Source organism: Poecile atricapillus, chromosome Z, assembly GCF_030490865.1.
Source record: "Poecile atricapillus isolate bPoeAtr1 chromosome Z, bPoeAtr1.hap1, whole genome shotgun sequence".
In the NCBI taxonomy this organism is placed as follows: Eukaryota; Metazoa; Chordata; class Aves; order Passeriformes; family Paridae; genus Poecile; species Poecile atricapillus.
Window position 1 is genome coordinate 112,984,980 of NC_081289.1, and position 27,388 is coordinate 113,012,367.

The 27,388-nt window shown below is 39.2% G+C and overlaps 1 protein-coding gene across 1 annotated transcript in view; it reads right to left on the minus strand.

The window, feature by feature from the left end:
• The window catches only part of CNTLN (centlein), a 192,699-nt gene that overhangs the window by 138,789 nt on the left and 26,522 nt on the right, over nucleotides 1-27,388 (minus strand). The window contains 3 exon segments of the mRNA XM_058825890.1: nucleotides 2-53; nucleotides 636-770; nucleotides 14,725-14,809. Coding sequence (XP_058681873.1) covers nucleotides 2-53; nucleotides 636-770; nucleotides 14,725-14,809 — 272 coding nt within the window.

Consider the following 27,388-nt stretch of genomic DNA (forward strand, 5'->3'; position numbering starts at 1 on the left):
TTTATAACCAGTCTGCTTTGCTCTTCCTTCTTCTGTGCACACTCCTCAGTGTCCTGTAGAACAGTACCACAAGGGCCGATAAACAAAAAAGTGAGAACTAATCAGCAAATATAAACTGTGCAGTTTTACCCTCACAGCAGCTTCTATATTTGATGGCCAAGGTCACCTGTGTGCTTTTATTGGCCTCTTTCATGCAGGTGGAAGGGTCATATTTTTTAGCTGGATGACAGCTTTGATGAGTACACATTTGCAAAGAGCCCATTAATTGATCAAGCTGCCTTTGATGCTGTCCCCAGCTATTTTTGAGACCCACACAGACATATCCTCCCAGACCTCAGCTTTATCAATTAATAATGCCAGTCCCATCAGAATCTAATTACAAGAAGCCACATCTTCACACTTCTACTTTCTTTGCTCCATTTCCATCATTAACTATTTATCTGAAAGTTATAAAGCTTGGATTCTTGGCTTTAAAGCATCTTTCTCAGTTGGTATGTGAGAAAACGGCAAGGTATAGCAAGGCCTAAGGCAATTTTTTCTCCAAGCTTGTCACTTTCCGTGCCACAAAGGCTGACACTGCTTAAAGAACTACTTCAAAGCTACAGTCTTATGAAACTATGTACAAGTCAATATACCTTAAGTTCTTGGCTTTTATCTTTAAATTTCCAGTTCAAGTTACCGAATTCATTCTTCAAACGGGCATTTTCCTCATCCACAGCACTTTTTCTCTGCATTAAGTTGTTTATTTCTTGCTGCTGTCCTGTGAGCCTCTATTTTAAAAAAATAAAAAAAAACCCTGTTCTTAGACAAAAAAGCAAGTGCAAAAGAGCATGCATGTTCTGTGTTTTAGGCCTACAAAATTTAACTGACATATGAAGTTTTCAAAGCATTATTTTGATTCCACTAGTACTTTAATCATACTCAAAACTGAATGACTGTAAGATACAGTAATGGAAATGAGGAGCCAAATATCCTGCTGCTACTGAACAAAGAAGCCTATAAATGCAGAACTGAATGGAAATTACTCAGTGAAGCTTATGCAAAAACAGACATTTACAGAAGTTATATCTGTGTTTATGGATTAAGAATGCATTAGAATACTGTTTAACTTGCATTTCTAGCACATCAAAAATCAAGCCAGAGCTGAATGCAAAATTCTCCAGAATTTCCAGAATTTGTCACAGTAAACAGAAACGACTATTGATCTCTGAAAATGATTATGATACAAAATATTTTTAAACAGAATTAAGTCTGGCTGAATTTGCAGTTCAAGGAAACTGAACTGAATACAACATTGCTCAACACAGACTATGGGTTACTTCACCCACATATAGAAAAATCTCTGCCATAAAACAAGAACTTCACATTTCTGTGATAATTTAATTTGATTTTTGTGACACTTGCATTGAGCACCCTCACTCTTCAAGGCCTATTTTTTCCAGGAGTCTGCTTTAATCCAATGTTCTGTTTTGTCCCATCTCTTTCTAAATCAAAAGGGTTTTAATCTATAATATTTTCCTAGCAGTGAATACTAGTGCCACCATAACTGTGGCACAAAACTGATGAAACTTTCATGTCAGTATTGAAGTATAACTGCTTTGCTTTTAATACATAAGCTAAAATGAAGCACATACAGAAACATAAAAAATCATCAACAAGACAATAATCATCTAGATTATTCTACATCTGATAATATATGTGAGAGTTTTCAGTGTCTAAAGCTTCCATATGGTTCATAAGTATGTCAGACATTAAAAAAGAATAAAGATACACTGAGTAAAGACACAGAAAACAGTACATTTGAAGTCACATTTCACTTTTCAAATGACAAAACATTTGTTCTTTGGATATATTATTACATTTACAGAAATAAACTGTTGCTGGCAGACACTATTTAGTTGCATCTTTAAAAAGGTATGTATTCACATTACTATGAAAAGCATCAGAAATTTTGGGTTTTTACCCTCCCACTCCCCAGGTCCGCATGGAATTGGAGTAAGCGGCTCCTTCGAGTCTTCCTTCTAGCTCATTACTACTTACTTAACATTTACAAAAAAAAAAGTCTGTACTTGGGGACACCCTTAAAACATCACTAAAATCTCACCTACCTGAAAGAAACTCATGGCTCTGAGCTAAAAGTTCACAAACACACATTTTTATAAAAGATCCAGCTCTTTAAGGCATCTAATTTCTGAGTACACTGGTACATCACACTACTACTTAGTTTCATTATACACTGTGCAGAAACTGGGAAGCATATGCGTGTTTGTGAAGTGAAATTCGAGATATTTGGGTTCTGTTTTAAATAGGATGTTTTCCAGCAACTTAGAGAATAAATAGACAAGATGGTACAAAAATACAACTAGCTACTTCAAATGTTTGTTCTCAGATTAAGTTTTCAAGTGAAATAAACTACTTACTGTGAATATTCAGAATAGTTAGACAGGTTATCCTGAATCAGACTTGCACACTAGTTACTTATCTCCACAACTGAACTGTTAAACACTTTAAATCAATCAAAAGACAGATATACCCCATCAATCACTAAGCAGCAAACTCACCTGAGTAATCTACAAAGTCCTCTACTACAGTAGTAGTGAAAACATTATCCAGGTGAGTTACGCTTGCATGGAAAAAATCCTGTTATGTTTCAAAGCATTTTTCTGGGGTATCACTTTGCATACTCTTATCTTTTCCTCTAAATGAATTCAACTTTTACTCTCGTATCTGCTTATTTCACATGTATATAAAGAAGGGAAAAAAAACCCAGAAGTTTTACTCAGGAGCCACAACTGGGTAGAAATAAGGGTCATAAAAAGGAATTTCTGAGATACAGACAATTAAGGAAATCTGCCCTTTCCTGTGCAGCTGTTTTCATACTTTGCTTCCTCAACCTATGTATTACTTCATACAATAGGAGAGTAAAGATTGATTTCTTACTGCAGAGAACACAAGCAGTGATCCTATAAGACTACTCTAGTCTGGTAGGCAAGTGAAACACCAGAGGAAAAAAAACATACCTGATCAACAAACAGGGCAACCTCCTACATGAGGTTTTTTTGACAGGTTTCACTTGGTAAAACACCCATCAGGAATTCCCATAGTATCTACTGATTTTTGTCTAGATACTATAAAGACAGTCTGACACTACACAAGAACAATCTCAACTTACACTTTGAGTCAACTCAGTCATACTTGTTTGAATACAATAGGGCAAAAGCAATGTTTGACAGCTTGGTGGTCAAGAACCATAAAAAACACTCATGCAACTAAGGCATCTAAAGCACACTTCAACAATCTTCCATGAAAGAAAACTATTCTAAAGTGAATTTGCTCCAATGAAAACCAAAAGAAACTGATTTTACCCTTCTGTTTAGCTGGGAAGAATCAAAGAGTATCCCCTGTATACTGCTGGAGCCTAGAGTGCTCCAGGCAACAGTAGATAGAAAGAAACACTGTGACCCAGTGGAACAGACCTTTTGATGTCTCAGAGGGCTGTCATTGCCAAATTCATTTTCATCCTTTCCTATGGCATCTCTTTACCTAGAGCACAATATATTTTTTTTTTCTTCTGTAATACACTGTTTATTGGCAAATACTATTTATTTTTTACAGACCTTCATATTAATCTGAAGAGGAAGCAAAATCACATACCAAGTCTAACTGAGAAAATCTGCTATGAAAACTACAGATCAAAACCGAAAGGTGACAATAGCCCTTTATTGTCTTAATGCTGAACACATCAATCTGTTCATGGCAGTAGAATGTTAAAATTATCTGCCCACAGTTCATGTGTACAGACATAAATAAAAAGTTTTAAATCAAAATATCATTTTTACCCACTGTGAATTTACACAGTATAATACTGTATGGAGACAGTGAAAGTGGTGACAAAAGCAACTCTTCACTGCTAGGAATCTGATTCCAAAAAAAAGTGAGTTAGGATACAACTACCAGAAGTTTCATACTGTTTGATATTGCAGATATCATCACTGAAATTCAAGCCTTTAGTGAAATATTTTTTAATCTGCTACATAAAAAGCTTGTGGAAAGAACTATGAAACAACAGCTGTACATGTTATTATTGCATTAAGTGCTTTCCAAATTTTCATATTTTGGGAGTCAAGGCAAAAAGAAGTTGGAAAAACCAACTCCTAATTTTGCATTTTGAAATCAATCAGACTGCACTTCTAAAGCAGTACCACATAACTGCCTCTATACAGGTTCATTAAACATAAGTAAGAGTGGGTTTTATTTCATGTTAAGAAGTTAACTCAAACTGGAATAAAAATAATCTAGCAGAAACACAAAACTGACATATCCTTCAATGTTGCTGCTAATAGAGAAATGCAACAACACACTGGGTGCTGAAGCACTTAATGAAAACAATCAAATCAATATTAAAGGAGTCCATCTATGAATGCAACAAAGGGGTATGCATTTGATTTTGACTACCAAAAATATCAGGGTAAAAAATAAATATTAATTCTGTGCTTTCTTCATTGCATTCTTTATCAGATGTTTTCACTGTACAGTAGTCCACTTCTAATATACCACATGGAAAAAAAAGTTAAAATGAACACAAACTGATGAAAAATTGAAGTATTTGCCCCCTGAATTTGAGGAAATCCTGACATCTGCAGAAACAAATTTAATTTAGTACATAAATTATCTTATTTAAAATTAAATGTGGAAATATAATTTCTTTTAAAGTTCTTCTCCTCCAAATTTCTACTTCCAACATTTTGTGACGCATTTTCTCCCCTTCATCATTTCTTTTTCCTTACCAAGTAGTTGAAATTGACTTACCACATATTTAACTTCTCTCCTTCCAACTCCTGTTTTCATTTCTAGCAGGAATTTAATGCTAAAAATGCTCCAGTAACATTTTATACCTTCCCAAGATTAAGCGTTCTTACATTTTTCTCTATATTTTTTTCAACTTTATTAATCCTTATGGTTCTTGAGCATCCATATGCAAGTTTAACAAAAAGCATTGCTAGTCATAGTCTCATACAGTCCTTCAAAATAAAGGGGAAAAAACCCAAACCAAAACAAACAAAATAAACCCAAAATCAGCCACCTAACAAAAGAAGTCCACGTTCTTTCATCTCATGACTTCATTAGATTCTTAGAGTATTTTCAGATGTAGGACAAACAGAAGTTCAATGCAAATAGTTCACGGAAAGGGAACCATATGCGATTAGAGTCATCAGCTGCATTCTGCAGTCTGTACAGTGTCCAATCAGAGTCTGAATGACAACAGCTAGTTATGATATAAATTTTATAATATAAAATTGTGATATATAAACATAATATAATGATAATATAAACATGATATATAAATGGTGAGTTATTTTTAAATCCATACCTCTCTACAAGTAAAACACCAACAGTGCAACCTGATTCTACTGCAGATAGATTCCAGAGCATACCTGTGTTCAGAGCTAAATATTCAACTTAGAACTTGACTCTTAACAAGGATGAAAAAAACAATGAAAAATAGTAACTGACATACAATGGATTTAAATGTAACACATGTAACGGGCATATCCCATTTTTAATTCTTATTGCGTTTCATTCCTAATCTTCTGCCATATCAATCTTAAACAAATTAAAAAAGCAAAGAGTAATTGAAGTGGGGGAGTTCAGTTGATTATCATCCTACCAAGGTTTGTTCTTACTCATCTAATTCCATGCTCTCCAGGATTCCCTGAGAGAAACCAACTCAAAAAATGGCTTCTGAGAAAAAGAAGTATTAACCCACAAGCAGTTTGTGTCTATAAATCCATTTCCAAAATGAATGAGAATTTTTGAATGTCTATTTCTATCAGTATTAGATATGAAACACAACATGGTAATTTAGAGATGTATACAAGGAAAAACATTCTTATAACATTGTCGATTCAAATGTGCTTTCATATCATATATGCGCTGTTGGAAAAGGACAAGTCTGTTTTGCAGGCAGTACAAAAAAAAAATCAGTATTCTTTTATGCGTTTTTAAGAGGGTCAAGTAAAATGGCCCTACTGAGAAGCAGACCAGAACAACGAGCAGCTGACTTCATCCTGCAGGTGATAAATATGTACTTACTTCTCTACTACTAGTCAGTGTTGTTCCTGAACTCTCACCTGACCCATAGACTAAGGAAGGGTCAAACAGCATAATCTATTATAAACACCATGTTCCCTATTGCCCTCTTTGAACTTGTGTGGTGTGATTTATTTGGTATCTTGTCATGGGGTGACTTTACCTATAAGATAGCTTTGGGAGCTAAGGAAGTTGAAGCTGCTGGTAGCTGATGGGAGTCTTTTCTCCTGACCAATTATCGGTCATTTCTAAGAATTGACAGCAGTTTTGACCATAGAAAAGTGAGATCAACTTATGAACACCTCCTTAAGATGTAAAGCCAGAGCTCTCTTGTTCTCTTTGTTTCCTGGCTGTGAAAGGTAACAGAGCTCCGGCTGGCCTCCCGTTCTCTGCCCAGGCCATGGGCCCAGGGCTGGGCTGGGCCCAGCGGCTCCCGGCCGGGAGATGGGGCCTGCGGGGCTTGCCCCGGGCTCTGGCCGGGCCAGGCCGGTCCCTGGCTCGGCTGCAGTTTTTGCTGTGACTGAATTCACCAGAGACTGCCGAGTAAAGAAAGGAAAAAAAGCTCTGGACCTGCGGCAGGCGGAGACAGTGACCACACTCTCCAGAGCAGCCATGAAGAATCTTCTATCACAGACAGCTCCAGCTGCTGCTCCAGCAGAGATCACAGAACCATCTACAAAACCTGGGCAAGATTTTAACCTTTTCATTACCCAGATGAGACTTGCGGATTAATCCTTTTATCCAGAGAGAGAAAAAAGAGAGTAATCAACATGTAAAGAGACTTTATAAACTATCAGAGACAGTAAAGAAAAGAAGCTTCAGAAAAGGTAGAGAATAAGGAGATGCTTTATAAGCTGAAATATTTTTCTGTTAAAGATATGGAGATGGATAGGGTCTTGAAAAAACTCCCTTAATTCATGACAGAGTATATAGGGAGGAATGGAGTGTTCAAAGTTTGGATTTTGAGCAAAAGGTAGAGTAATTGTGATACAGTGAGGTTCTGGAACAGAGTGAGGTGAAGTAATAGTTGAAGATTTGAGGCCTTGAGGGCAATGAGAAAACTGTTTCCAGGGAAGCTCACAGAAACAGATGAAGAGAACTTTTGCCTTTGAATAACTCATCCTTAAAATGACATCCCTAGACTCATGGCCCATACACACCTCAGAGTGATGTGAAATGGGAGGAGTGAACTCTGATAACAGGATTTCCGGGCAGCTGGCATCAGAAAAATAGAAAACTATAACAGAAATAGTTTTCTCATGAGAAACTCCATAAATTAGCAGAAGAAGACTTCTGTTTCTCTACAAAGGCTGATGAAAAGACTCTAGCAGGAATTAGGACTGTTTTAACCACCAAAGTTCTAAAGTTTTTCTGTCTCTATGTTATCACGTGTACAAAAGAATGGTCAGGTAGTGGGGGATAAAAGGGTTTTCTGGAGGTTTATTCTGGTGTTCTTATTCTTGTAGTTTTGTTAATAAACTTTCTTTATTCCTTTTAAGTTTTAAGCCTGTTTTGCTCTTGTTCTAATCCATATCTCACCGCAAGAAATAAGTAATTTTTTTTAGTTACTGCTTTAAAACCACGACATATCTTCAGCAAAGTTTGCTATCTTAATCAAAACACCTGACAGAATTTTTCAGTACATGAACATGTGGTGGAAAAAAACTGTGGCTTTATGCAACTCTACCACCACACTTTCCCTAGCAGCAATGGAACCATCTCTTAACCAGCAACTTGCTGAGTAGGTCACAGCATGGAGAAAACTTTTTTTATGATGTGCATCACCTCCTGTCCACTCATTCTGCTCCTTACAACTCCACTGCAGCACACTCCTTCTCTCATTCACTAAAACAAAGCTTTACTAGTATTTTCCTCAATATCTTACAATCCTTTGTATCCTTTTCTCTGTTCCTTCTGTTGCACAGATATAGTGCAAGAAAGCACTGCCAGTAGCTGCACTTTTGCATCAACAAGGGAGCCATATTATGATACATATGGTTTTCCACAATAGGTTTTCCATCTCTGAAAGAGGGAATACAGAAGCTCCTTGCCCTGCAAAGGGGAAATATTTAGAGGCAGTTTTTTTGCAAAAACACGCCTCTAATTTGTAAATGAGACACCATTTTGTCAAAATAGAAAATCTGTAGCTCCATAATAAATCCAGCATCAATATCAAGCAGTATAGCATATGTTGTAGTAATGCATCTGCTACACTTAGAAATTTACTGTCAATTTTACTCTACTGAGCTCTCAGGAAAACTACAGTAAATACTGACAATATAAGCTGACAGCCTTGCCATAGCTAGTGATTCTCTACACCAGGACAGATCAGATTTTCTATAAAAAACATAACACAGTGCAGTACAGCAACACTGCCTAATAAACATAGTCTCTGGTTTTTCCTCTCTTCTTAGCAGCTCTACTTTGAAACAGTAGCAGCACAACCTTCTAGGTCAGAAAACAGAAAATCCAAAGCATCTTTCTATCCTCTACTCTCTTTACCAATTTCAAATCAAAACCAATGTCCTGCTAAATAAGCTTTCCTCTAATCTCCATTAAAGAGCACAATCTTGATGGAAGCAGATTTTTTTTTTTTTCCTACCCTTTCCTCTTCAGCAAGGCTTATACAAGGTCCTCAAAGTGAGTTAGCCTCTGGAAGAGAGCCTGATGATCTGAGATCTGCAGGAATCAATACCTACTAGGATCTATGGCTGACACAGCAGTACTTCATTACACTCGTATACATCAATGCTGCCACATCAGGTGTAGTAAATAAAGAACAGCTGTTGCTGTGATCAACTCCTCTGACAAGCTCCTTCCAAAGTGTTGTCAGCAGATTCATAAGGCCAGAATCTAATCTCACAGGGCACTGCCTGCTTCTTTCTGCAACTTGGTCTTTAAAGCATAGCTATTTTCTTGATTTCCAGGAAATCTGCCTGTATGCAAGTAAGAAGCCATGATATGTGAAAAACTTCCTCATCGAATGTCCTTACAAAGGGAACAAAATCCAACATCTCAAAACTGTACTGACTTTAGAGCTAAAAAAAAAATAAACTGGGTCACTACAATGACCAACCAATACACCAAAACCAGTAAAGAAGTTAATCTCTGATACAGTAAAAGTATATTCCATTGGCTAAAGAAACCATTTTTAGCTCAGATAAAAGGCTGTTCTGCTTTAACTCTCACTGCTACATGATAACTATTCTGGGCTGAAAAAAAAAAAATTCACAACTAGACACTAGCTGACAAGAGCATGAATGAGATCATAAACATGACCTCCCTCTTCTTTCTAGGTTTGACCACTGACCTCTGCTCAATATTCAAGAAATCATGCATTTCAAACTAGGTTACTGGGCAGAGAACAAGTGACATCACATTTCTTTACTTACTGTTCATTTTTCTGACTAATGCAAGTGCAGGTACCATCTCTGTAGAAACACAACTAAGAATATGAAGGCTGAGTATTAAAGACCCAGAAGCTTTAGCCAACTTCAGGAATGGCTACTCACGTGAATTATTGAAAAGGTAATGCATAGATTTACAGCACACCTCTATAAATACCCAATATATTCTTTTCTGCAGAATTAAGTAGGAAAAAGTTATGTTTAAAAACTATTTCCTCAAAATGGAGTAAGCTACCTCACAGAAACACATTTTCAAATGGTAGAAAAAGCATTCCTACTGGGAATTCATACAAAAGTACTAATGAGCTATAAAGGTACACTGTAATTTAGAGCTTATTAACTTAGTCAAAAAAGCCCACAGGTATCAGCCATAGTCATCATCCTACCTACCTCAGGTAGCATTCTATCAATAAACCAAAATCAGCAATTTTCAACTGTTTGCATATTTTTCTTCCCATTTTTCTCATTGAGATCAGCTCCTTAAAAAGGTTTCTTTCCCTTAATTTTATGAGAAAACTAACTAGAAGATGTCAAACAGAAAGGCAAAAAGACATATGATAATTCATTGATGCAGTTCAAAGGTGCTACATAAAACAGGTTTCATCACTGAAGGCTGATCCCTTTTCCACTGTAGAACTTGAGACACTTTTTTTTTTTGAAGAAAAAAAAAATTGTGTTAGTGTTCCCTTGAACATGCTTTGTTTGCGTCATATATAAATCTTATTCACTGGACAAACTTTTTTTGCAAAGAGTTTATAAAATTCATATAATCTCAACACTGCTGACACGTTCATCTGAACCCCTTATTATCAAAATTATCCTCATGTCCCTCATTACCCAAGATTAATCAAGCTTACTTGTACTGAAAATAAAGTATTTAGATGGTAATAATATCTATATAAATTTGTCCTAATTTAATAAAAGTATTTTATTACAAAGAAAAATATAATCATGTGACAGTACAAAAGTTAAGAAAAATTTATCAGTGTAAATTAATGCTTGAAGGTAGAATTATGTTTCTTTCAACTGGTCCCATTAAAGGGGCTTTAATAGATTTGCACAGCAAGCTGAAGATTTTCTAGTGCAGATAATGAGGCAAGCTAGTACTATTTTAACCCCTCTAGAGTATAATCAGTTGATAAGGTTTTGAAACGTTACAAGGTCTAGGACAAAAAGATTAGCTTTAGTTCTTCCAGATCAAAATTGAAACCTAATTAATTAACAATGTTATAAGAAAAGGTTTACTGCTATTTTTACATGTCTTTAATGTCATCTTCTAAAGAAAACAGGTTAAGATATTTTAATTTATCCATTGTGTGAATGGCAGAGGACTGTTCCCTGCTCCAACACTATCTGCTAAACTAATTGTTTGAATTCAAAAATTTCACATATTCGTCAAAAACCTCACCTTACTTTTTGAGGAAAAAACAGCATCAGTGATCTACTTAAGATACACACAATTATCATAAATTAAATACAACAGGTTAAGAATGTTTCCAAATAAAAAAGACAATGAAAAGATTTCTGCAGCAATGTATTTATCAGACTTCAGAAGAAGTAAAATTCTAAGAGAGTGTCCTAGCCACTTAAACATAGCAGTTAGAAATTATTTTCCTTGAAACAGAGAAGTGATGCATACCATGTCAGGGATATGTAACTGTTGAGAAAAGAGTTTTGATAAACTGCATAAAACAAAAATAACAGCAAAAAAATCAGTATAGCAGTCTAGACACTAATCTCAAAGGTTTAATATTTTTACCACACCACTTTTAAAATAAATATATCTGTATGCCAGATGAGGCCCAGTTGTGACTATCAGGACCAAAAGTTACCAATAAACCAATTAAAAAAAAAAAAAAAAAGTGAAAAGTACAATGGAAAACACAAATACAATATTTTCTGTGCTGAATTTATGGGCAGTAATAGATAAGAATAATGGTATGTGCTTTAACAAATTTATTTGAGTTTTTGAATGGTACACCATGAAATGCTCCACACTAATTCATATTTAAAATGTTTAACACAATATGGAGTTATGCAATAAACTCATGACAAGAAAAAGTCTTATTCATGAATATAAAACTGAAGATTACAACACCATATTTTAGGAGAGTTGAAAAACTGAAGTTGTATTAAGTAAATGGAAGTTCAGTGCATATACTGTAGCCCGAAGATACTGGACAGCAGAAGTTTTGAAAAATTATGATTTACACTTTTATTCCTAGAGCCTCAAGTCTCATTTTCATGAGTAACTGAGCACTTTTCTTCACTGCTAGATCATAAAAATGTGATTAAAGACCATATTACTTCTCAATCATAGTTTCCAAATTTATTATTTTACTTTATTTTCAGTAGTATCCATTAAAATAGAAACCTCTCTAATACTTGAAATATCTCATTACAAATTAAGCTCATTTAGCTTTCAGTATGAGCTAACTATGTGGATGTGTCTTATCTAGGCTGTGGAGAATATGCTCTCATATCTAGAGAAATTTTAGAAGTCCTTTTAGATATATCAGGATAAAATCTAAGCACAATACAAGACAAGAAATATGATCTCATGTTCCCCTTATACAGCTTTCTAGTTATTTCTAGACACAATAGAACCTTACATTTATGCCAAATTATGAGAAAGCTCATTGATTTTTCTTTTTTCCCTTACTCAGCATTAATTTACACAATCAGCTTTTTGGTGGCCAGTCAGAAGTTCCTAGACAATAAACCCTACAACAAATTATCTTGTTGCAACTGTTATCTCTGTATGATGCATGAAGGGGAAGAAAAAAAACAGCAGAAGACATCACTGGTTAATCTCAACTTCCTAGATGTAAAAAATTTGTAGACTGAAATATACAGCCTTCAAGTCATTCTGTCTGTACTTTACAGAAAAGAACACTCATTACCATTACTGTCAAAATGCACATTTTCACAAGCAATCTATTTGCATGTTAATTACATAAATAGTATCTTTTCCTCCTTAGATGAACAAAGAAGGAGCACATTCAGAAAAACAAAACAAATAAGAACACTACATTGTTTTTTAAGCCAGCTCCATTCTTTGATACCAAATCACTAAAACCTTGCACTCGGGAAACAATCCCTCTCTTGCTTCAACCCTACAGCATTCCAGCCAAGGGATGAGGCAAGAAGGTCAGAATGACATCACCTCTGTACACTGTTTTTATACACAGCACTGGCACCATCTGGTGCCCTTCACAACCTGTCCCCCCAGCTCAATGATACTCTAAGGGAAGCTAATTGTAAGGGCTGCATTAGAGTTGTCAGGATCATCAAAACAACTTCTGTTCTCCTCATCTGTTAGAATCACTGAATCACAGAATATCCTGGTTTGGAAGCAACCCCCAAAGATCATTAAGCCCCACTCCTGGCTGTGCACAGAACAACCTCCAGAATCACACCATGTGTGAATCACACAATGCCTGAGAGCATTGTCCAAACGCTTCTTGAACTCTGGCCAAAGTTTAGTGCAATGACCGCTTCCCAGTGCCCAACCACCCTCAGGGTAAAGAAACTTTTCCTAATATCCAACCCAAACCTACCCTGACATCTCCAAGCCAATCCCTTGGAACCTATCACTGGTCATCAGAGGGAAGAGATCAATGTCTGCCCCTCCTCTTCCCCTTATAAGGCAGTCATAAACCACAGTGAGATTGCAGATCATCCCTCAGTCTCCTCCACACCAAGCTGAACAAGCCAAGTAACCTCAGTTACCTGTGTCCTCCTCTCAAGGGGGCTTCCCCTCAAGGCCCTTCATCTTCATTGTTATGGTACCCAAACCAGCCTCCAGCACTGGAGACAAGGCTGCCCCAGCCCAGAGTGGAGTAGGACAATCCTCTCCCTTGGCCAGCTGGTGATGCTGTCCCTGATGCCCCCCAGGAGAGGGTTGGCCCTCCTGGCTGCCAGGGCACTGCTGGCTCATGTTCAGCTTTCTGTGAACAAGGATCCCTGTATTTTCTGTGGGGCTACTCTCCAACCTCTCATTTCCAAGTTTGTATATATATCCAGAGTTTTATCATCCTGTTGACAAACTCTTCTTTCCTGGCAGCCAGTTTTCCATGGTTCTAGTTACAATTTTACCAGCCTCTCTCTATTTCCACATGGATGATGTAAACGCATTGCACTATCAATTTTAGATTTCTGATCAATTACAGTTTCAGCTTCTGAAACTGATCTGAAAGCAACCTCATGGAGATGCACATCCCAAGTTCAGATGCTGCCACAGCAGGCAGCCTTCTTAAAAACACAGTACTGCATACATATTCCTATATAGGTCTTCACAGTATTTTGCCTTTCACATAAGGGCAGGATAGACAGGATATAAATGCAGGAATCACACATTGTTGGCTCCTAAATATGATCTGTATGTATGCACCAAACACATACACATCATACCTACAGTCATGAGGATGAGATACCACAGTGAAACTTCAGCCACTGTTGTAATACAAAATAAAAGTTCATTTAATAACTAACAGTATTTTTATTTTATTTACTGTATTATTTTATAGATATTTACATATTTCATAGATCTATATATTATATGCAATATAATACATTATATTATATCTAATATATTAAATATTGGATATAATTCTATAAAATATAAAGTATATAATATAGTTTATACATGGGATACAGATAATATTTTATATATACATCATACAGTTTATAATAAACAATTATATAATAAAATAAAATGTATCTATTGTACTTCATATAATATATAATGTATGTATGCTTTCTATATATTTGTTTAACTATGAACTAATTCAGAAATAAATAAAAGGAGAAACACCACCAATACTATGGTGGGTTTTTTTAGGCAGAAGGTGCAGCATGTTACTTGTCAGGATGGCAAATCTTACCAACATGTGCATGGGCACATTACAAACTTGAACATATTCAGAACTATTCTAGACTTAAATCCAAGTTTAGGTTAGACCATAGGATAAGATGAGGCAATGAACTGACAAGATTTTTCAGAAAAAGTTTAATCTAAAATAATATAAACTTTTTGGGTAACAGATCAACTGTCTGAACAATGCAGAAGAGCTTAAATAATACTTCATTAGAAATTTACCATCTCTAAAACACCTGCAACTTTCTTCTGAAGACACAATAGCAAACTATTTTCTCAATTTAGCAAACATAAATATGTTGTCAACGACAAGTTTTTTTAACTGCTCTATTAAAACATAATATGAACCTGTTCTAGAGATTTTATTTTGCTGTCTTTGGCTTGCAAAATCTCTAAAATACTTCTGCCCTTGACTTTAGCTTTCTGTTTTTCTCTGGAAACAAACAAAAAAATAGACACTTTATTAGTCATAATTTGCAGTTAATCATTTGAATTTTTCATGTCCTGATAATGAATGTCATTTTAAAGCACAGAAAATTAAATTATCTGAAGCTGACAGGCCCTGCAGAATTAATCAGGGAGCATATGGCAAGTGACAGCAAATTACATCTGTAAACATCTAATGCAGCTTTGTTCAAAAAGAAACAGAAATAAGAGATCTTGATATTTTTTAAGCAGCTGAAATTATCTGTCTTTCATTCTTTCCCATGCAGAAAGTGTAATTGAACACAGAATGAGCAAAATGCTATTGTCCCTTCTTTGCAATATAGAATCACCAAGCTACTTGAGTTTGTGAAGTCCTTGTCTCTGTTACATGGCTTTATTCTGTCCGAAACAACACTTTTGAACATCATGGATAATTATTTTACTATATTCCACAGGGATAGAATGTATAACTTTTACCTGCAGAAAAAAAAAAAAAAGACAGCTCAGAAGCTTGAGTAAGGGGGATGAACAAAGCCACTCTATGTGGTTAATAAGTGCATATCTATTATCATCCCTGTGACACTTTGCTTTGTTTAACAAAGTACCTCATCTCACTGCTTTCTTATTTCTTAACTGAGTTCAAATACTGATGCCCTTGCTGGTTTCCATTTTAGGAAGAAAGAGAACAAATGTTGCAACAGTAAGGATATTCACATTCCTAAGCGTAAGTCACAGTTCTTATCACATATGTGTGACTAAAGGGCTGAAAAATATATATTCCCTAAAAATGTCCAAACATTTCAGGCAATCCCAGCACCACAGGTGACAGAAGTAGAAGCTCATTCAGATTATCCCTGTTCGCACAATACAGTTAAAACATTCATCATGGGTGGTATCAGCCACCTATGGAAGCTAAAGAATCCTACTAGAGCAACTCTTCCACTACCAAATAAGGAATGTTTCAGAGCTGGAAGGGAATGAAATACTAGTACACGTGAGTCTGTAAATCTGATCTAAAGTGGATGAAAATATCCAGCTGTATGCAAAAGGCTTGATATGCTCAAGCATTTTGTAACAGTGACCAATAAGGATAGTAGATACATGGAGGATTATTTTTCTCCACTATTAAGTACTACTGTGTAGTCTAATGTAGAGCCCAGTGGGCCAATTAACAAAGAATCCACAACTCTCCCTTGGAGGGAAAGCTCCTAGACAAGTTCCTTCATTGTTGGGCCAACAAACGGAGTCACCCCCAGCCTTCCTTGCAGACCCTGAAAGTTTTATGTACCCACTGCAATTTTATGTACCCCCATTGGTGCCATCGCCTCTGCTCTGACCCTGAACCCTCAGCTGACTAGTCCTGATGTCCCTATATAAACCCCCATTTCCCTCCGACTATCCAGTCTTTCATCCCTGACTCCTTCACGGTAGCTGGCATTCTCCTCCTCCCTGGACCAAGAACAAAGGCTCCTCGTGGAACACCACATGAGGCTCCTGTCCCTCCTTCCATGTCGCCCAAAGAGCTGCAATCACCCAACAGCCCTTTTCAGGGCTGAGAGCTGAGATCGCTCTCAGCAGGGTAGGGAGTGTCTGTGCCCTCAAGAGTGTCCTTCAAGGACATTTCTCTGGGAAGGTCATGGCACCCAGACCATGACAGCTTGCAACCGAACAGGGACCTCTGTCAGGAGTTTCCCTAAGAAGCATCTCCTGCAGCTGAAAGCTGCAGGACACAAGCCACTTTTGGGTTAGCCAGCTCCCTGAGGAGAACCCTTCCTATTTTACGGAAAGCTAACCAAGGGATGACCAGGACCTTCGTTGAGGCCTTCTGGGGAGGATAGAAGAGATCCCACCGAGGACCAGTTGATGGTGACCACCAACCCTACAGATTTCTGTTGACCCAGAGGGCTTCATGCTGCCTGAAGAAAAATTGTGAGTTGTTATACTGGGGTCTTTTCTGTTTTCCTTTTGCTGTTTGGTGTGGGAGTGAAGAACTGAGGACGGGAAACAAACTGAGCCATCCTAAGCTCAGCCCTCCTCAGAGGTATTTTTATTACCAAGTTGTGGGAACCCTTGCTGTGGCAGAATTTATGTTTTCTAAGAGTAACTAAAGAGTTCATTGGGTTTTTAAATGTTTTCCTAATCTTACACAGGATTCTGTTCTCTTGGGTGAGTTTTGAGGCAACATTGGGACAAAGTTATATGACATTCAAGTGGGTGCTGATTTATCGGTGGCAAAGTTTTTTTCTTTAGCTCAGGGAATGTTCGGTAAAGGTTTTGGTCCCCAGTTTCCCCTTTACCCTCTCCCCATGTTCCTAAACCCACTTCACCACCTGAGGGGCAATCTTCAGGAGGTTGTTGTGATATTGCATAGGATGGCTGCTGATCCCCTGATGCTTCCCGATCCCCTCTCTCCCCCCACCAGGACAGCACTGGTCAATCTGCCCTAGACCTTCCCTCCTCCTCCACCCTATGCCAGTCCACCCACTCCCACCCTTTGCTACTGCTCCACAAAATGGGCTGGCAACATAGCCAGCCCCACCATTTGGTCACCCCTATGTCCAAGTTTTTCTGCCTCCAATCCTCAAAATGGCCACCTCCCTATCTCTCCACCACCTTTCTCTGTGCTTCCCACTGTGTCTGGCTCCTCCCTTTTCCTCACATTGTCAGTGGGCGTAACCACATCAGGACCTCCCCCTATAGTCAGGAACTCCCTTCCCTCGTGGACCCCACCCCTTCTGTCAACTCCACCCGTTCTGCTATTGGCTTCTCCTCCACTGCCCAACCGCCTTCCGGTTCTCATACCAGAACCAGAAATGTTAATGGCAGCAACTGGAAGGAAGCCATTCTGGCTTCCATGGCCTCATGCCATCTGGCAGATCTTGTCCGTCCAAAAAGGCCCCACACGCCACTAAAGCACCCTCCATCCTCTTTGGAGGATGAGAGCAGTGAGTCCTCAGACTCAGACTCGAACACCCAGTCTGAGGACCCCTAGGCCACCGAGGAGGGAGACTGAGAACTGGTAAATAAGATCTCTCTGCCTTCCCAGTTGTTCACAAATGCGGGAGAAGGCCAACAGCCAACAATTCCTGGGACCCCATACCCTACAGCGAAATTAAAGAACTAGTTAAGGTGGCAAAGGAACAAGGCCGAGGATCCCACTTTTTCAAAAACTTGATCGAAGCCACCTTCTCCTCACACACTTTGGTCCCTCATGACATCAAAAATATGATGAACTATCTCTTTTCCCCAGATGAATATATGCTGTGGGAATGGCAGTGGAAAAAAACATCTAAAGTTCTTATCGCACACTTATTCAAAAGATGCCAATAGACCCAGTTTGTCTATTGAGCAGTTAGCAGGAGAAGGTGACTTTCAAATACCAACTGATCAAGTGAATGCTATACCAGAAGCTGCGCTGCAGGAATAGCCACCACAGCCAAAACATCTTTGCTCCTCACCCCCGATGATAACATACCAACACAGCACTTTATTAACATCAAGCAAGGGGTTGATGAAACATTTGTAAAATTTGTAGACCGATTAAAAGTGGTCCTGGAAAAACAACTAGAAAGCCCTGAGAATCAGAAAGATTCGGAAAGAGGTTCTAAACAGAAGTGCTCTCACAAATGCTAACATGTAATGCAACGCTTCACCCCTTGACAAGGAACCTACCATTGAACAAACGGTGAAGGCTTGAACCAAGAATTCCTCCACCGAAAATACTGCGGCAGAGGCAGTTGTCAAAGGCACAGTCACAGGGTGGCGGGAGCCTTTGCTGTGGTTTCCCGAAAAGACGAAGACACATGTTTCTCCTGCAGTGAATTAGGACATTTTTTAAAAGACTGCCCGGAATGGATGGCCCCACAGGACAATTTTAAAAACTATCAGTGGCCCAAGGTACAATCGCCTTATTAGCAGCGCTCGGGAAACTTCCAGCACAGGGTGGGATGGCCCCGTGCTACAGCAACAAATGGAAAGCTGTCCCACCCCGCTCTGCCCACCATTCCGGAACACTAGGAGAACACAACATCAGTTCTGGAGGTTCCTCCAGATATGAAAAAGATCCCACAAACTCAAAGGTTCATGTGGGAACCCAGCACCAGCTGGTCAGCATGTCGTCCATTGACTTTCCCAATAAAACTACTTATAAAATTTCAACAGGGAAACCTGTGTCACGTGATGGCCCTCAAAACGTTATTGAGGACTTCCTCAGTGGGCCAGAACAAATAAACATTTTACCAGAAATTGTAACTATAATTCCAGGGGATGAGATTTTCGTCTCCATCTCCATCCATGGTGTCTCCATCCATGGTGTCAACCCACCATGCCAGCTTCCTCAGGGCCAACCTATTGCCCAAGTGTTTTACTACCTCCTGAATACCTGGAACAGAAGTCTTTCTCAATCCCACCACGATGTGGACGCAGATTGTGGGTGACAATGAACTCATGTTAAGAGTGTGGCCTGTTCTGTCATGGGGAAAAGACCTCCCATCTAGGGATGACAGACACCGGGGCAGATATCACAATCATTGCCCAGTCTGAATGGCCATCCACTCAAGAGTTGTGACCTGTGGCTGGTATGATCTCAGGGATCGGGGGCGTTGTGGTTTCTATGTGTAGTGTATGCAATGTTGTTGTTAAAGGTCCCAAGGGCAAAATGACAGCCATCTGGCCATTTGTGGTGAGAGCCCCTATCACGTTGTGGGGCAGAGACTTGTTGTCCTAATGGGGGACTTCCATGCACATTGCCTGTAGGGATTTTTAGTTGGGACCACTGTAAATCATGCAAACATTACCACTCCTCAACTCACCTGGAAACAAGATCATCCAGTGTGGGTTGACCAGTGGCCCCTTCCCAATAAAATATTGCACACTTTGGAAGCCCTCATGGAGAAGCAACTTGCCAAGGGTCACATCACTGATACCAACAACCCTTGGAATTCCCCTATCTTTGTCCTGAAAAAACCCAGCAAGGATAGGTGGAGGCTCCTCCATGACCTCCGCAAGATCACCAAGGCCATTGAGGACATGGGGCCTCTGCAACCTGGCTTGCTCACACCCACAATGCTGCCTTGGGACTGGAAGATGGCAGTAATTGACATCAAGGACTGATTCTTCAACATTTAACTCCATCCCCGAGATGCCCCCAGGTTCATCTTCTCTGTCTCTTTCTCAAACAGACAGGCCCCTCTTAATAGGTACCAATGACTGGTCCTTCCACGAGGAATGAAAAACTTTACAACTGTATGGAGAGTTTATATATTGGTATGTCATCCAAATCCTATTCCCGGTGAGAAGACTGTTCCCTGAGGCACTTATGTACCATTCTATGGATGACATCCTTGTCTGTGCATCACAAAAGGCTTACCTAGACACTACACCAAGGAAGACCATTCAAACCATCGAAGAGGTAGGCTTCGAGATTCACAGGACAAGATCCCAGTACACCTGTCCCTGGACCTACCTCAGACTTCAGATCCATGAGCAGATCACTGTACCCCAGCAGCTCCCCGCCTGGGATGACCTGAATACCCTGCAGGATCTCCACCAACTCTACAGGTCCATCAACTGGGTGCATCCCCTGCTAGAAGAGGTCCTTGCGCTGCTGTTCAACTTTCTGTGCAGCAGCGAGGACCTGGATTCACTGCGTGCCCTCACACCCGAAGCCCAAACGTCCATCGCCATGGTTCAGGAGGCTCTGTCTTCACGTCAAGCACATTGCTTTGAACTGCACCTGCCCTTTCAGATGGCAGTCCTAGGTAAAGCCCTACAGTTTCATGCTCCTGTTTTTCAGTGGGACACCCAAATGAAAGATCCCCTAATCATTTTAGAATGTTTTCCCACAATCAACCTACAAAGACAATCACCACCCCTCAAGAACTGATAGCTGACCTAATTAAAAGGACTAGGGCTTGCCTCCGCTCTCTTGCAGGGTGTGAGGTCACATGCATCTTCCTGCCACTGACTGCTGGGGATCTGAAGCATTTGCCCCAGACCAATAAGAGCCTCAAGTTCACTCTCAATAGCTACCCAGGCCAAATTTAGATCCATTTGCCAAGCCATAAATTGTTTAATTCGGCTTTCAATCTGGTCCCCAAATTAATGCAAAGTAGGAAACCTCTCAAAGCACTGACAATTTTTACCAATGGCTCAGGAGCATCCCACAAGGCAGCGATGACTTGGAGGGATCCCAGGACACAGAAGTGGGAGTCTGATGGCCAAGTGGTGGAAGCATCCCCACAAATTGCTGAGTTAGCAGCCATCATAAGAGCTTTTGAGAAATTCCAGGAACCTTTCAATTTGGTGACAGATTCGGCCTATGTCATTGATTAGCTTTGAGAGCAGAAAAATCTTTTTTTTTTTTCTTTTCTAAAAGAGGTCTCCAATCAAAATTTATACTACTTGCTTTCTAAACTAATCTATCTTATTTCTCACAGAAAGTAACCATTTCATATTATGCATTGAGGTCACACATGGAACCTCCCAGGTGCCACTGCAGAGGGGAACGGAAGAGAAGATAACCTAGCCATGCTTTCTGAGATTACCAACCTACATGGCAAATCCCATTAATTTTACCACCAGAATGTACCGGTGTTAATAGTAACGTTCCAACTGTCCAAAGAGCAAGCATGGCCGATTGTTGTGACTTGCCCCAACTGTCAAAACTATCAGATACCATCTCCAGGTTTTGGGGTCAACCCACAGAGCTTAAATAGCTGCCAACTTTGGCAGACTGATGTGACACACTTCCGATCTTTTGGGAGGTTAAAATATGTGTCAGTTGAAAGATTCTCAGGTGCAGTGTTTGCTTCAGCCTACACAGGGGTGCTTGCGAATGGCCCTGCTTACACCTCCCACAAACTAAAAGACTTCTTCAAACGGTGCGGGGTGAAGCACACCACAGGACAATCAATTGTAGAACGGACCCATGGTACCATCTAGTGGGTCCTCGATTAGCAGTGGTGGGGGGGTACAGAAGTCATGTCTCCCATTGAGAGACTATAAGGCTCTCTGTTATAAACTTTCCAAATTGTTCTTTTTCAGAGCCAACCCTGCCCGTATTCCAGAACTTCTCAAACTCAGCCCAAGCTAAGCTCAAGGAGAAGCCACCAATACTGATCAAAGATCCTGAAACCCGACAAATATCTGGTCTTTTCCAATTGATTACCTGGAAGAGGGGGTATGCTTGTGTGTCTTTCCCATACGGTCCCAAATGGCTCCCAGGGAAAAACATAAAGCCATACCTAGGCCCTGAAAACACTGCCCCCTCTGACAATAACAAAGTCTATGAGTTAGCCACTGACCAATAAAGATCAAACAAGTTCCGCCTGGAGATGAAGACATTGCCGCCGGCCACTACTCATAGCCAACCATCTTGTCACCAAGTCTCAAACAAGACACATCCCAGAACTAGACACTGCCACAGGCCAGACATGATCTGACAATTGCTGCTACCCCATTACTTCCCACAAACCCGTTCAACCCCTGATATGTTCCCAAACCCCACTTACACCCCTACACTGTTGCAGTCTGCAACCTCAGGATCTCGTTCAGAGAAGCAGCAGGGTTCTGGGGACCAGCATGGAACACCAACGAGCCGGGCTCCTGGTTCATGAAACCATTTATTCAGCATGAGAACAAACTCAGATCCAGAACAGAGAGCTCCGAACAGAGGCTGAACAGGGGTTTTTGAGGGACAGAACTCTTAAGGGTCTCCACCCTTGAGGGTGGAGTTCAGTGTCAGGGACCATTAGAAACACAACAAGGGAGAAACCTCCCAGGGACTCAAACCCAATCAGAACACCTGGGCCATCTTTCACAAGGGGTTTGGGGTGGGACAATGTAACTCTTTGTCTCCCCCGAGCCATGTTGCAACACTACACTGCATACCTACCTTCACACTCCAGTTCCTCCATCTCTCCCGTCCCAACCCTAATCGAATCTCCTCACACCCACTACCTTTCAGAATTTTTTTTTAATAATAAATAAAGGAGAATGGAAGGGGAAGAGGGTGGAGAAGTGAAAAGAAGAACAACCTCTCTCCCTGACCTAATGACTTAACAAATTCTGTTTAATTCCCTGACAGAAGCCCCTCCCTCAGAAATACCTACCCTCAGTGTGAACATGATCTTGATGTAATCATTATCACCACATGGATGCTCCTGAGATCACAGCATGCCTTTGGCTGGGTAGTCCCACAACTCAGTCATAGCGTATGGATCACCCTAGTGAAGTCCCTCCAACAAGAAAACATGCCTATCCATGGGCTTGGTTGACAACCCACTGTCATCATGCCTGGTCAGGATTCCTTCTAAGCCCAGTGAAAGCCTGCCCATGTGGAGGTGGCCCAGCACCGAGAACACCTGGGACTAGTGGACAGAGGCTTTACTGCACGCACCCAAAGAACTGCTTGCACTGGATCTACCAGGGTGATCGAAGGCCAGCTATTGTCTTCAGTTTTATTTCTGGAACCCATCCGTTAATTTTATAAGAGATGTAACCCTATAAAGATTTACAATTCGGCCAATTGGTGCAACTACATTACCAAAATGCCATTTGATGCGTTTAGCTCCTTCTATCCCAGAGTGCTTCCCTCTGGGGAGCGCTCCTCCTCTGTGGAGACTGGGCTTGGGCAGGGATCCCCTCGCACCTTAGAGGAGGTCCTTGTACTCTTGGCCAGCTTACTGCCCTCACCCCAAACATAACATTGCTACAGGATTGGCAACAGAAAAATAGATTGGCACACCAAAAATGATCTTATACCAAATTCAATGAAAATTGTGATCCCAAAATTATTGGTCCAAAGGCAGAAGAATTGCAGCATCCTTCCATAGGTAGCCATTGCAAAAAGCCTTGGTGAGCTATCTCACCTGGGGTGCTGGCTCAATAAGCAGGTCAACACAACATCAAAAATCCTCAGTGATCTTCAAGACACGACCAGGCATGCCATTCTGCAAAACCAAGCAGCCATTGATTTCCTCCTCTTAGCCCACGGATGTAGGTGCCAGGACTTCGAAGGTGTCTGCTGTTGCAACCTTTCCTCACATTCTGAGTACGTCTCCAGGAGCATCCAACTGCTGAAAGAAGACATCAAACAACTCAAGGTCAAAAAAGAAAGAATGGTTTCAAGATTTCTTTGGACATTTGGGGATCAAGGGATGGGTCACTTCTCTTTTAAACAACATTCCCTGGGTTCTTTAGTGGTTTTTATTGTTTTACCTATGTTTTTGTGTCTTTTACGTTGCTTTAAAAAGGCTGCAAGTGAAGCATTTTTAATAAAGAAGAGGGAGATGTGGAGGCTGGTGGGCCAATTAACAAAGAATCCGCAACTCTCCCTTGGAGGGAAAGCTCCTAGACAAGTTCCTTCATTGTTGGGCCAACAAACGGAGTCACCCCCAGCCTTCCTTGCAGACCCTGAAAGTTTTATGTACCCACTGCAATTTTATGTACCCCCATTGGTGCCATCGCCTCTGCTCTGACCCTGAACCCTCAGCTGACTAGTCCTGATGTCCCTATATAAACCCCCATTTCCCTCTGACTATCCAGTCTTTCATCCCTGACCCCTTCACGGTAGCTGGCATTCTCCTCCTCCCTGGACCAAGAACAAAGGCTCCTCGTGGAACACCACATGAGGCTCCTGTCCCTCCTTCCATGTCGCCCAAAGAGTTGCAATCACCCAACAGCCCTTTTCAGGGCTGAGAGCTGAGATCGCTCTCAGCAGGGTAGGGAGTGTCTGTGCCCTCGAGAGTGTCCTTCAAGGACATTTCTCTGGGAAGGTCATGGCAACCAGACTGCCCAAGCCATGACAGTCTAATACTATGAAAGATTTTAAAAGCTAAACTACACTGCCATAACAGTCCATACAATAAGGCGTTGGTTTTTAATAAAGTTCTATGACTGCTAAAATATCTAATCCAATCTTGAGTAAACAAAGAACTAAAGAAAAATGGTATGGAATTTGAGGTGAGGGTTTTGGAAACTCAGATCTCAAGGCATTGTAGCTCTAAATAGCTCTCTCCTGTTTCAAATATAGCGGCAATGATATGTTGTAGGACTTGAAGAAAAGTAAGAAAAATCTACCTGAAAAGGCATGCATTTAAACTACATTTAGCTTAGGAAAAATAAAAATATATGGGAAGCAGTCTTAGTCAGGTGTATCACATTAAAAATAACCTACTTCATAAAGAAAATAACTCAGTGCTGTGAAGTCAGGTGATGAATATTCAACCAGTATTCCAAAAGACATTTCATACCGGAAATGTATTTAACATTTTAAGTCAGACAGAAACTTAACTGAAAAATGAACATCAGATACTGACCTTAAAGCATCTGATCACCTGCAATCAGAACCATCAAGATATTGCATGATAGGTTGCTAGAAAGTCATAAGCAGTGAAATAAATAGTAAAGACAGTTTTTCATAGTTTATCTTTGAAAACTTACAGGAATGGAGTTAAGTAGACTGCGATTACAGAAATTCATGCAAATATTAAATGATTTGATGCATTCCAAAAGTTGTTCTGCAATGTCCTCAAAAAACAAACAAAAAAAAGGAGCACCAGAGGCAAAACAACAAATAGGTTTCAAAATATGACAGGTTATCAAACTGATTTACTCTGTTTATAACATTTATCTATCTAACAGAAGTCATATTCTCAGCTATTTGTTAAAAAATTGTGAGACTTTCTGGTAAATATATAAAACTTTGTACTAGGAGATATCAGAAACCTTAAAGAACAGGAGGTAGTGAGCAAAAATGTAAAAACGGCTGAATAGTTTATTTGTATACTTAACCCAAAAGTTTGTGCATGTTTCTGAAGGAGACATACTGTTCACGATAGGTAAAATTTAAATGAAACAAAAACTGTTCCAATATAGAAATATTAATGCTTCTTCATACATAATTACTTTGCTGTGGAATCCTAAATTGCTATCAACAATTACTCCTGTAACACTAGCCAACAGTTTACAGCACATTTCTAGTTAAATGCAGAATTTTCAACCTATCCAACGCTTGGTAAAACACTCCTTCAAACAAGAATGTCAAAGAACATAGTTTATAAACACAGATCTATTATCATCATGAGTGGGAAAAGCTCAAATAACTTTAATATATTATCATTTATAAAATTATAATATATTTATAGATAATACATTATAATTATTTATAATTAATATAATTTAAATAACTTATAATTTAATATATTTTGCCTTTGTGATGTTTTCTTTCAAGCTTTCTAGATATCACATGCTTGCTAATGCCCCCATAAACAGTTTCATATGTAACCACCCACAGCTAAAGAAAAATGTTCTAATTATTAGAAGTTAGGTACACAATGGAAGTTGTCAGAAGCCTAAAGTATAAACTGACACCTCATATGCAACTTTATCAGCAGTTTCTCCTGATGGCATAGGATACTTTCCCATGCTTCTTACAGGATAGCCCCCCACAGACATTCAAGGCTGGCAATTACATATCATATTCGGATCTGCTGTCACACCTTAAAATGGAACTTGATAGGAATTGCAGTAATCAACTCTTCTGTTTTAAAAGGATAACTAATACGAGAAAAAAAAATTTTCAAACAACTTCATTCATTGAGCTATTTTGTATTTAAAATGTATTTTTAAAAGTCCATTGGAATATGGGGGGAAAAAATTCAGGCACTGTCAAGAAGCTGATGATGATCAATGACTGAGACAAACTCCTGTTTAGCTAATTAGAATCACTGATGAGCAATAATGATGTGAGCTAAGAATATTTGCAGACTTCTTTAGGATGAAAAATGGAGTGAAGAGAGGCTGTCAATTTACACAAGTTCTAAGCTCCAATCAGTTTTCCCGTGAGTACTACCTATTTTAAATGTTGAACACAGATTCATTTAGCTACAAAGATTATCAAGATTCAGCTTCCCACAAAAATGAAGAAACTGAGAAAATATTCTTAAGCTTGACACATTTCCTCTGTTATGATTTTTTTCCTGTATTACGCTCTACTCAATTTTATAACAGGACAACGTACTTGTTTGGCACCATTTTAATGGTGCGCCAAAAATGAACCATTAGATTTTGAGGAAACATTTATCCATGAATGAGGCATGAAAACAGTAAAAACCTTAATGCTTTAAAAAACAGAAGTCTGGTCAAGTTTCTAAAAACAACATCCTTCCTAAAATCTTCAGCAAAAGCAGTATAAGCAAAGAGGTATCCTGTACTGTACCACAGGTCTTAATCAAACAAGAACTTATACATTTGCCAAAAAAAAGTAAGGAGTCATAAACAATTATGTCCCATTTAGATTAATTAAATGAAAATAAATTTAATTAATAAATTGAATTTGCTGTTTAGATGTTTCATGGAATACATCCTTTCAGTTTGACAAATCACTGAATAAAAGAAAAAACACAAAAAAGCGCAAAACTATAAAAAAACAAAAAACCAACAAAAAAACTCACAAACAATAAACCCAACAAAAAAATCCCACAAAAACAAACAAACAAACACAAAAAACACCTCAAAACCTAAAACATATCTAAAATGTATCAAATTTGGTCTTTAACAGAAAGTTAAGATTACACAGCAAACT